We start from the raw sequence: 12,690 nt of genomic DNA, 5'->3' as shown, positions 1-12,690 counted from the left end.
ATACCGAGCACAGTCAGAGCCAGGGGCGGCTCCAGCTCAATCTGTTACCAAACTAACTTCCATATCCTCAGAGTCAATGAATCTGATTTATGTGCGTCGGTAAAAAGCTGCGGGTACGATTTATCAGAATGATCAGAATGTAATGTTGATCACCTCTGTGGATGTTGTTTCAAGCGGAACACAAAACAGAAACGGATGTCTCTACAAATCCACTTTGAGAGGAAATCAGCCTGAAATTGCCATAAAAACTAAATTTATATGATCTATTAAATAAGCACATATCGTAAAATCTCACTTATTACATTAAGGTGCTTTGTGTTTATGTCAGAGCAGGTATCCTCCCTTTTTTTCACTCTGACGGATCCCAAATATCTGTGTGTGGACCCAAACTCTGCAGATTACCAAGACTTTCCACCCCCGTTTAGCCTTTGTGCTGAAGAAAAGAAGGAAAAAAAAGACGTGAAAAATGGAAAACTGAGTATTTGCAGCCAATCGGGGTCCAGTATTACGTCACGTGGACACAAACAAACCCTGTGTGTGCTTTTAAAACGACATATCTTCCCCTCTTCTCGCTGTTTTAAAAGCCAAAGGAGGAAACGGAGCCAGAATCCCAGGGAGCCGCTCCTCTGCGAACACTAAATGGTTTAAATCTTGTCTTGCAAAACCTCATTGTTCCTCTGAATAATATCTGATATCATGAAAGTGTCATAACATGAGAGCCTTTATTCCAAAACTCTCGGTGAATTTATTGAGGACACTTCCGTCCGCACAGATATGAGTAATTGGATTGACGTCTCTTAGTGTTGTTTGCCCTGCAGCTGTGGTTCAATCCCCAATAGGAGATTAACTGCAGTAAATGGCTTTACTATACGGAGGCATATTTCACTGTCTTTACATCTGAGCACTGTGCGATGGCTCTGTGTGTGTGTGTGTGTGTGTGTGTGTGTGTGTGTGTGTGAGGAGTCTGTCTACACACAATGGGACGCATGTAATCAAATCAGGCTTACAACGCGCATCCACTTCCTCCCTTTAAGAGACGAGCAGTGATGTGGTATCCAGTCTCACCACCGGTCTGCAACACTGAAGGGAAAACTTAAAGCTTTCATATGACAAGGTGGAGGCGAACGCTGCCTGTCTGTCTGCCTGTCTGCCTGCCTGCTGCATCCCCGAGCCGGGCCGGGGCGGCGCTGTGGGCCTCACTGTGGGTGGCCCCCGTGGACCCGGGCTAATTGTTTCACATCAGAACGGAGCAAAGCTGAGATCAGACCACTGGCAGGCTCTGATTCAGGCGGTTCAGGGTTTGCCAGGAAACACTTACACTGCACACACACACACACCCCCCACCCAGAACACACTCACTCACACATACATGCCCACACACACACACACCTCATCAGTCATACATGACCACCAGAAATTACAGGCATATCTTTCTTCTTTTCTCCACGGTGTTGGAGCTGGCTGTCATTCTCCCGCTTGGTGGGCATTAGCATTAGCATTCCTCTGATAATGTGGACGCTGTGGCGGCTCTACGGGTGAAAGTGTTCACACAGTTCGCTCATGAGAAAGGTATTCGGGCTCTTCAAGAATTTCGGGAACTTTTTCAGCAACCTCAACAAAATCCAGAGCAGTTGCCAAAGATGAAATGAGGAATTACTGCTTATTAATGAGTTCTTAACAAGTCAATGCCTGTTTATTAGATGATAAGTTGCATAAAAACAGACAGTTAGCTACTTAATGAGCCAGTGTGACACGAGATGCCAGATGGCTCATAACAACACGACAACAGTTACGTCTTATTCCTTATTCCTTTTTATGGACATATTACTTTAATCTGCTACTTTACTTAAGGGGACGCAACATAGTCACTTGGATGTTACTAGCAGTTAACCTTATCTGGTAATCCGGCGCCATTACTACTATGAACTACTGTACTTAAGCAAACACAACAGAGTGAGTAATGGTGTGTTGGAATAACAAATGATGATTAGTCATCAAATATCTGCTATTTGACACCTGATGCTGAATTAATGTGGAATGACTCATTAATCATCCCTAATTACTCCATACTGGGTCATTATGTTCCTCACTGACTGAACATTATCCTTCATTCTGCATTCACATTTGTTCAGTAACTCCATTTGTTTGTCACATTCTGGTCAAACTTCTTAGAAAGCCTTCATTTCTTTGTGAGGTCGTTTTGGAAAGTGACAGAGCGCGAGGGAGACGGAACACCGCAAAGGTCTCCGGCTCCGTCCCGACCTGTAATGTTTCCATTATGAGGCGTGCGTCTCAGACCGCGAGGCCGCCGGGACACCCCACACTTATGTCTCTTTAAAAAAACCTGCTGCTGCACGGCGGACTAGAGTGCAACACAGTGAGCAGTGAGTGGGCAAACACAGCAGGCAAACACGCCAGCACAAACACACATATACACACACTCTCCTGCTCCGGGGCCTGTGTAGTTCCCATATCTGTCACTGGAGCACGATTGGGGAAACAACAAAGTCCTCCCAGCGCACACAGGACTGCTAATCACCGGGCCGCTCTCCCCTACTGCATTTTCAAGGCCTGTTTAACTTAAAGTAAACACATCCAGGAAATGTATTCAGTGGCTCTAAACATTTATATGGAGGCCTTGTGCTTTAAACATTTCATGGCCAGGACATCTTTCAAGAAGGTGCTTAGTGAGTCATTTGTTAAAGCCACAATAATGTAGCGTGACAGTGCATGACATGCAGCGCACAGCCAGGCAATATCCCTGTCTGTTACACTCTTATTCTCTACACACAGCCACTATGTTGTGATCGTCATTTTCAGGGGGATCAGGCGTCTAACATTGTCTGTCGAGTATTTCCTAAGCTCCACTCTGACCTATTTCTCTGTTTTTTGAATGCAGGTACAAAGAGAGAGGGTGGAAAACGGATGAGAAAGAAGAATACACACACATCTAAAATGTAAGAAATCCAAAAGCTTCCAAATGGTTCCCGCAAGTATTATGGAAAAATAATTTCCTCTATGGTTGGGATAAGTAACGCTCTCATCTCTCCTCCTTTCCCCATTTCTCCAATTTCATCTAAAAGAATATCCTTTGTTAATCTGCTCTCAATGAGCACCGTTGTTAAGTGCTGCTCGGCTCTGCACTCCCAGCCGCTCATAATCCATTGTGTTGTTTGCCCCTCGCTTGGTGTACATTTCCATCGCAAATTCCAATGTGAACAGTCAATAACGCGCACAGATGTGGCCATTGTAGGAGCCCCTGTTTTTAACGCCAAAGAATGCAATATGGTGAACTACTGTTGCACTTCTCTCACTCCCGACCAAACGCTTGAAACACACAACTTTTTTTTAAGCGAGAGATTACGAGGGAAAAGAAGCTTTTTTAACTAACACGAGTTGTTTTACAGTGCCGGCAGAATTGCCCTGCGCTATTTCTGCAGGATAGGAGCGAGATAGGGATAAATGCATTAACAGAGATTTTATTTTTGTGTTCCAATGGCTTCTGTTGTGTTTCACCCACTCATCTCATTGTGACTGGAGAAACACATATTAACCTCAGGGTTGATACAAACATGTGTGCCAGGACTTAATTTCCTCCACGCTGTCTTCTTGCTGCACTCATCACTTTTATGTAGAACACACCACTCCAGAGTCAACATGAGTAAAAAAATGAAACAGTACATGATAATGATGTTCCCTGACCTGTTTTAGACAGTCAATATAACACCGTGTTGTTGTACTTCACTTCCAATCATGTTCCGCAGGCTGAACTCTACGTAACGGCGAACAAAACAACTACATCAAAGGGCTAAATCGCAAATTAAATGAGCGCCGTTAAGTATTTACCTTGTCTGCGATCAATCGAGGCACAATTATATGCAATTATAGGACACAAAGCCGCTCTATATCCTGTGCCCGCTCCTCCTAACGACAACAAATGAACCGAAATAACAATCATCCCTGACCTTTGGAGACTTTGACTGGAAAACTAAATATTGCACTGTTTATTTTTCCATTTAGTATCTCAAGCAAATATGAAGCTGAAACATCTCCAAGCTTTCACCCCTTTGACTCTCTGCTGAAACACTTCTTGGGAAATATTTCATAGCCTGTAGTCTAAATGTTGAACTCCCAATTGCCCAATGAGGGAAAACAACTAAATAAATCTGGCATCTCGCAGGCTTGTGCCCTTAACAGATGCCGTGCAGGAAGTCGCTCCTATCGGCGCTAGCAGGCACAGAGAGCTCTCCTGTGCTGCTCGGTGTAAGTTCGCAATGCTCAGCTTTAGAAAGAGCACACACACACACACACACACACTGTAACATCTCTCATCGTGGAACGGAAAAAGGCATTCATATTGTTCGAGAATGTAAGAAACCAGGCCTGGAACTATACCAGTTAAGCTCAATGTAACACCATGAATGTCTAGCACAAGACAAAAAGAAGACCTTCAGCTTGCTTCAGTATTAAAACTCATTTCGCCAACAAGTGGAGTTTAATTCAAGTGACACGTAAAGATAGCAGAAACATCTGCAGTGTGAAATGAAACGTCTGTGCATAGTAAATGGGTTAAACAAACCACAGAGTGCATCTGCATCCCTCAGCCTGGATCATCTGCACAGTAGAGATGTTGACACCACTTGCAGTAAATGTGAAACATCCCCGTGACCCAATGACCCCGAAACTATTTCCTCTGAATAGATTGCTTTGCAAACAAGCTTTGTGATCTTGTATCAGCTCATCTTCTTCCAGGCCCCCTTTTTAATCAGGGTAATAAACCCGAGGCTCCTGATTGCACTGTTTTTTGAAACGTTTCCGGTAAGTTGTACCATTTGGTCTGGATTTTGTTGTCCTAACCAACGGCCTGAGCCTTAACGTCTTTGTTCATCAGGAGTAGAGGCAGCCACATCATTACCATCACCACTTCCACGGTCATCATTATCATTATCATCATCATTATCATCACCATCGCAAAGAACAACAAATACAAAACCCCTGCTAAGTATGCCCTCGTCCAGCTCAGGTTACAACAGCAGAGTTTAGGGTCAGAGGCTCTGTGTTGCTCCCATACTAGAGGTGCACACATTGATTTGAGGGTTTACACCAAACTCTTTAATTCCTAAATCTAGAAGCTGTTGACCTTTTTAAAAGCTAATCAGCAAAAATTCAGAGTACTGAGTTTTTGAAAACAACACTTTAAGCTCCTTCAGTATTGTATTGTCACGAGACGCTGCTAAATGCTGCCCCTTGTGTCCAGTCGGAGGAAAACATGGCTTTAAACAGGTCTGACAGCTCATTTATTTAGTTCACAAAGAAAGTCTTAAATTTTGTCGGACCCTCACCCGAACCAGTCGGTGTAAAGTGGGTCTGCACCTCATTCCACCTCACCAACTGGTGTGTCAGAGGAAGCATAATGGGGCCTTGATTCTGTCACGGCTGACCATTAAGAAAAAGGGTGTCATTTCCCCATTGGACACAGGGGGCAGTAATGAGGCCAATGTACAATAGTACTAATAATTCATAACATGTCATTATCTCATTTGTCTCAAAAGCGAGGATCATATGACGTCACATCCCTAAACCCTGCTTCAGTGAGCACATGGGCCCGGCTCAGGTTAAGTTTGGTTAGGCGCGGGTTAGGTTAGGTTAACTTTCCCCCTTCCAACCCCAAAACTCACCGCAATTCTCGTGGAGATCTTCTGCTCGCCCTCTGGTCCCTGCGGCTTCTGTTCCCCATTGGTTCTGCTGTACTCTGGAGGTTGTTGGTTCGAGCCCCGGCTACCTTTGGCCTTCCGGTTCCCCGGTCCTTGGTGGACTATGTTGAGGAGGTGCAGCGTGCTCTCGTGCTCCCGGTCCGAGCTCTCGGCCTGGCCCCTCTGGTAGCGGTTCTCGCAGGTGGAGTGGTGCCTCCTGCACAACTCTATGCGGGCGCGCAGACGCTCCACAATGGCGCTGTGCAGCTGCGGCACCGCGGAGCCCCGGGAGGAGACACCGGACACCGGCCCGTTGCCGACCCCGTTGGGCATTGATCCCATGCCGACACCCAACATGGGTACGAATCCCCCTGCAGCGGACTGAGCGGGGGTGGCTTCTCCCATGCCCGCAGGTCCCCGACAAGTTTACCGAGATTGAGGTCCACTGAGCTGCGGGACCACAGGACGGGCATGGAAGAGAAGCAGATGGAAGGACTCGGCTATGAACCCATGGGAGAAGGAAACACTAGACTGCACGCACAAAGTCACTTCAGGAAAATGGACTGTGACTAATGTTCCGTATCCAGTCTCTCTCTGTACGGGTTAAACAAGGAATATTAGAGCGATACAATAAGACCCAAACACCGGAGCTCTAATATGGAGCCTATAAAGTCATGCTGAGTCTCTATAGGAATGTCACAGGAATATATTAGAGTGATTTCTTCCTCCGGGGGTCACTATGTCGGCTTATAATTAAAATTCAAATGATTTACAAATACCAAAGTCTTATAGATTCACAGCTGGGACAAATCCTCTCTTGCTTAACCGCTCGGAAATTAAATAAAAACAACAAATCTAATCTATCAAGAATCCGGATGATTAAAAACCCGCAGCACGCACAACTTGAGTTTTTTTTTTTTTTTTTCTACCGTGGGGTTCGGTACATGCCTGGTACCGCTCGGCTCTCCGGGTCCAAAACACACAAAAGCAGTGCAGAAGAGTCAAACTACCAAGTAGAAATTTCAAAGTGGACGTCTCGCTCGGCAGAATAGCAGAAAATCTACGAGACAAACCCGCTAAACTTCAAGACTCACGGCATTTTTCTTTTTGTTTGGAAATCGAGTCCCTTCTTTATCCGCTTTTCTCTTCCCCCATCCGGGAAAAAATGGGAACTGGATGGCGAATGACAAGTAAAACAAGCGCCGAACGCGAGGAGTCGTTGCGTAAAGCCGATTGGGTTCCGTCTCAAATAGTCCATTGACAATCGTTTGTCCGTGTGGTGCACCGAGGCAATTGCGGAGCTCCTACACACACACACAGACCCTCATTGTATGAACATTCCTGCTATGATGCACGCACAAAAAGGCCAGTGTTGAGTCCAAACGCGACCCCTGGTGGTTAGAAGCGTGAACTGCAACACCAGATCTGCCTGTGGAGCAAATGAAAAGGGAAGAAAAGGAACTAATATGGATGACAAAGATGTTACTCAATTTAGTTTTGGTATATGAATACATTTTATTGCTTAAATGTACTTGTATTGAAGTCCTGAATCATATATAAGATCTGAATTTGTGTAATAGCAGCAACAGAAGTATCAATCCCAGAGTATTTAAAGTATTTATTATATACTGAGGTCGTGTCAACAAGGCATTGGGTTAACTCAAGTACGACTGCCTCAAATCTGTACTTGCACTAAGTAATAAACTGATAATGTGGAATTGCATATCAGAATAGGTGAATAACTAGTTTATACAAAGAAAATATCTGCAGAGGCACTGAAGTCTCTTTGTCAGAGTTGTATTGGAAGCAAACTCACTTGCACATGTACTGCAACTCATTTATTTCATTTATTCACACATTCTAACATTATTACTCCTGCATGCCTTCACAGCTACAGTAACTGTCGCCACACAAAAGAAAGACGAGTTCTTGGCATGTTGGTGTGGTTTTCCCTCAGTGAAGCCCCGAGCTGCCATGCTGACCTTTTCATAAAGTGATGGAAGAAGTGAAAGCATTCCTGGAGTCATTGGGGGTTCAGCATCATTCCCTTTTTTAATGCTCCTTTGGAGGGAATGAACACAGCAGCAGCGGTGGTCATCACGAACCACAGGACTCTCCAGTTACCATGTCTGACCTGGAAGTGTAACTTGAACTTCACTACTAAGCTTCCTGACTGCTGAGTCTTGAAGCAACATGGCATCCCCGGCTTTAATTTTATTGATGGCTGAGGTAACAAAACAAGACAGCTCATCTTGTTCACCCCCTGCTTTGTCCAGAAGAATCACAAACTTCTCATTATGGCGATGACACAGGAGATGACAATGATTCTCCAAAGGCAGCCTGCAGGAATCCTTAAAACGCACTGAATCATTAAATACAGGACATTAATAATTTACAGCAGGGGTGCGGTGAAACACCCTGTCTGGAACAGAGATGTGCAGAGGAATCATGTTTGGGGCTTTTCAGTTACCAGCTCTTTTGCAGGATCTCGCTGTATCCCAACTGGAATTTTTAAGGAATCAGACTGTTGACATTTTCTGCAAGATCTTACAAAATTAGGCATTGAAAATGACAGAATGACATCTGGGCAGATTCTGCGCAAATATTCAGCAGAATCTCCAAATTGCAGCTGATGTTATTTTATGTGTTAATACATGAGGAGAGACGGATCACACTACAACTTAGAGTGACACACATTCCTTTGGATGTGTAGACATTTTTGTAAGGATGCAATCATGAATTTTAAGAGTTGAGAAAGAGAAACTCTCTTATTATGCAGAAGGGGTCGGTCTTCTTCTCCTTGTGCCCACAGAGCTGCAGAACAATGAGACTTCATGTTTTAAAGCTGCCCGCTAAAGCTGACTCATCTCTTCACCAGGGCCTCAAGCTGACCATGAAATTTGTAGCCGATTAGTCGTTTTTATGGAAAAACAGATGACTAATGGTCATAACTGGAAATTGAACATCACATCTCCAGCTCCACAACAACATTCCCAAACTGGGCTTTGTACTTGAACAACACTACTAGATCGTAAGAGATCCTTTTATGGAGATGCAATGTCATTTTCTTCACATTAAATCATTACAAACAAACAAACTTTACATCACAGTGTTGTTGGATGGCGACTGAATATTTCTGGAAACTCTACATTTGCAAATTTTATTTTTCATTAGGGACAACTATGCTGTTTTGTATGGTTTTCTTCGTCTGTTTCGAATAAAACTCTGACGGAAATCAAATAAATGTGTAACTACAACAACAGAGGAGTGAAATCTCAAGCACACTGTCATTAGTTATGGATTAGTTTTTTCTAACTGGCACGCATCCGCCTTCACAAAGTGTAAACCAAAGGCACAATAATCCCTTAATAATCAATGTGTGACACTTTAATCATTCATCTGTGGCAAAGGTTACGTGTGCCCCTCTTTGAACAACAGAGGGCAGCAGACATTCAGCCAGTGTAACGCATTACAGCATGCATTAGAAATGTGTGGGCGAGCCCGGATGAGTAATGGTGTCACAGTGTTTTGGTTTATATTTAAAGAGGAACTTTAACACCAGACTTTCACTTCTTGATTTATTCTATGTCCACAGTTTAAACCTACCATAATACAGGAATAACAAAGTCTGTCGTCGTTGTGTATCCCAAACGTACTGTACCACATTACCATCACACTGGCATTGTTTGTCATAATTCTTCACAAAAAATCAAGACAGTTTGCATACATCAATGTTAGTAGAGAAGAAGGCGTCTTTGTTTATGTTTTTTTTTCCTTTTTACAATTATCAACTGCAAAACGCACAATAAATTAATAAATTAACACACGAGCAATCTGCAAATGCTTTGACAGTAGTAGCAGTAACAGTGGTTAAAAAAAAAAAAAAGGATCTCTACTAGTACAGTACGTCAACCCAGTGACGGTGTGAGACAGCAGACCTGAGCGCGCCGCCGCCGTCGCTTCACATACTACAACTCACAATCTACCACAACACATACACAGCTCTTCTGTTGTCTTTTCTAGATAATAAATTACACATCCACGTTGCTTCAGAGAGCGACAGAGACACTGGCTTTGCTTCAGTCTTTTCTTTCCTCTCTTGCTCTCTTTCTCTCTCTCTGTTTTCTCCTTTTTTTTTGAATCACAGTTCGCCCAGTGAGACGGGGCTCTGACTCTGACCAGTGCAACTCAACCACCAGCATCCTGCCATTTCATGTTATGGATCACACACACGCGCACGCACACACACACACGCACGCACGCACGCACACACACGCACAACCTCAATTCAGGAATTCCAAACAAATCAAATGCACAATTAATAACAGATTTAGCTTCATTTAGCCTGTTACCGTCCACATGAATATTACTTGCACTTGTAAAAATAATGATAAAAAGAATACAAAAAGCAGTAAAAATGGTAGAAAAACATTAAGAAGTAAATCCTAATGAAATCATCAATAATACCATCTAGCACTGCATGGCCACACTAGTTTATTAAGTTCAAATGGGGATTAACCCTCAAGTGGTTCCAGCCCACAGTGAAATACTGGACTCAATTTGGACTACACAATGATAATTCAGTTGTCCTGAATACAATATGGCTCTTCTTTTAATAAGATTTTTGAATAATTAAATTTATGCAAGGCAAACGTTACACTTGAAATGAAAATATAAGGCAATTTCAGGAAGTTTTGGAAATCGGAAAAAACATTCTTTTGACAATTTCTAAATGTCTATGATCACTGGCAAATCCAACAGGACAACACTGTGTGTGTGTGTGTGTGTTACTGCAGTTCAACTCTTTGTCTCAGACAAGAACGTGGAAATTCCAACAGTAAACACCCGACAAAATGTGCTGCAAATACGTCATTGGATGAATAATTTACGTACTTGGAAGAAGGACTGATGAAAGAAAAGGCTGTGGCGTGAGGAAATACCAAAGGCTGTCGACGTTAATCAGTGAACACATGACTGGCATGTACTGTAACGGTGAATTAAAATGAACTGAATTCAGCAAAACATAAATATGGCTGTCGTCACCGTTACGAGAGAAAGCACAACCTCCTCCGCTTTGACTTTCTGTTCCTCACAAACGTTCATTTCCTCGCACATTTACATTGAAATGCATGAAAAGCAGTGGTTCTCAAGCTGTGCAGCACCGGTGGACTGGAGGGGGGACGGAGAATCAAAACAACTGAAATCTGTGGAAATTCTGTTAATGTGGCAAATTATTCACAAACACAATGAGTTTCACCAAGAAACACTTTCAAGCTTCATTGTTATTCTCCATTAATCTAATTTATATTTGCTTTAGTTGGGAAATAGTCCAACTGGTCCTGTGCACGCCCTATACTTCCATTCATGTCAGTACATTTTTCAAGCTCACATTCAGTACAACACAAACACGCACACATGAGGGTTTCTGTGATTCTTTCCCCGTCATTAAGAGTTGGTGCCTAATTTGGTTTTAAATGTTTTGGTTTGCTTAGAAGTGGTCCGTCCGTCTAAAGGGCTGAGAACCACTGCATTAGAACACGACCTGAAGTGACCTCGATGACCTCTGCCATCAAAACTACAAAGACACAATATGTTTCTTCCTCCTAATCCGCCTGGTTTTCTTCATACTGTACACGTGGATCTTGCGTTTGAATAATTGGCTCCTGGTCCAAAGTGGCAGCTGGTACGTAATGGCTTGAGTTCATATTTACTTGAAACTGAGGCAGTTATCATTGGAGCTTTCTGGCACAGGTCTTTATTTGTAAGGCTCTATTCTTTTGTTTCTCCTCTTGCCAGACATGCACCGCTAAGCTGAAATGATTGCCTGCAGTGCAAAGAATCTCCTCGCTGATTCTGCAAGACTCAGCACAAATGACAGATTGAAGTGAAAGAGAGGGAGGGAGGGAGGGAAAAGGGAAGGAGGGAGGGAGGGAGAGAGGCGGGGAAGAGGGAGAGGGAGGGAGTGAGGGAAAAGGAAAAGAGGGAGTGAGAGAGGGAGGGAGGGAAAAGGGAAAGAGGGAGGGAGAGAGGGGGGAGGTAGAGGATTCGGCCTTCTTGCTCGAATTAAGAGTCTTAAAATGAACTGGGCAAATTACTGGCTTGATGCGAAGATATCGTGCAATTGTTGCAGCATGGCGCTCCCTGCAGTGGGGGGGCTCCCTGCAGTGTGGGGTCCCTGCAGTGGGGGGGCTCCCTGCAGTGTGGGGCCCCTGCAGTGTGGGCGTCCCTGCAGCGGGGGGGCAGGGGGGACACAGCTTTGGAGGAACTTGCACTTCACAAAAGGAAGATGGATTGGATGTAAATGTGTTGGGTGACATTTTTTCTTCACGTATGCAATCTGAAATTGTCCCTACGGCGTAATAACAGTCTCTCCACACAGAGCTTTGGCAGGGCGCTTCACCTGTAGGGGCCTGACATCCTGGTATGTTAGCAGTGCGCTGCAGCAGTAATGGCCACAGAGAACAGGCATAGGATAGGTTATGGCTTTACGTCCACTTAGTTCAGTTTCTAAAACGAGCCTAACAAATATTGAAGACGATGAGAGAACCCCCCGGAGGACTGATTTGATGTCGGTTGAGGGTCTGTGGCGTGGATCAGTGTCAGGACTTGACCCCCTTGGTGGGTTCAGTAGACTGCCGCACGTCGGTCCACTCCTGCATGGTGTTCTGCAGAGCCTGGGTCTTCTCCTTGTCCACCTGCACGTAGTCCACCTTCTCGTCAGAGGTGACGGAGGAAGTCGAAGGCTGAGGAGGTGGAAGATAAAACAATTAATACAAAAATAATCATGGAGGTTTCTACAGCTTAGGAGTCAAATTGCCTCTTTCCATTCCTAAAACCCTCTCATTCATTTCTATCAAGTTCAAACAAGCCTGAGCTACATTGTCTTTGTATTAATCTGACTACAGAAACGTCTTGATGAGTGGAATTTAAAGTCTTTCCTGCAAAGTAATTAGTAGCCAGAGGAATGCAGCGCAGTCAAATGTACAACTTCCCTCTG

The 12,690-nt window shown here is 44.0% G+C and overlaps 2 protein-coding genes across 3 annotated transcripts in view; both read right to left on the bottom strand.

Annotated features, from left to right (window-relative positions):
* maml2 (mastermind like transcriptional coactivator 2) overlaps positions 1-7,004 on the bottom strand; it is a 34,942-nt gene extending 27,938 nt beyond the window's left edge. Inside the window, exon 1 of the mRNA XM_076146381.1 lies at positions 5,679-7,004. Coding sequence (XP_076002496.1) covers positions 5,679-6,098 — 420 coding nt within the window. The 5' untranslated portion in view covers positions 6,099-7,004. The remainder of the gene's footprint in view (positions 1-5,678) is intronic.
* A 2,792-nt stretch (positions 7,005-9,796) lies between these two features.
* The window catches only part of gab2 (GRB2-associated binding protein 2), a 34,803-nt gene continuing 31,909 nt past the window's right edge, over positions 9,797-12,690 (bottom strand). For both annotated transcript variants that reach the window (XM_076146334.1, XM_076146335.1), the window contains exon 10: positions 9,797-12,436. In XM_076146334.1, the coding sequence (XP_076002449.1) occupies positions 12,293-12,436 (144 nt within the window). In that variant the 3' untranslated portion in view covers positions 9,797-12,292. The remainder of the gene's footprint in view (positions 12,437-12,690) is intronic.

This window comes from Genypterus blacodes, unplaced genomic scaffold (genome assembly GCF_046128005.1).
Source record: "Genypterus blacodes isolate CSIRO-AG114 ecotype Tasmania unplaced genomic scaffold, CSIRO-AGI_Gbla_v1 ptg000032l_1, whole genome shotgun sequence".
Taxonomy (NCBI): Eukaryota; Metazoa; Chordata; class Actinopteri; order Ophidiiformes; family Ophidiidae; genus Genypterus; species Genypterus blacodes.
This window is presented reverse-complemented; position numbering and strand designations above follow the sequence as displayed.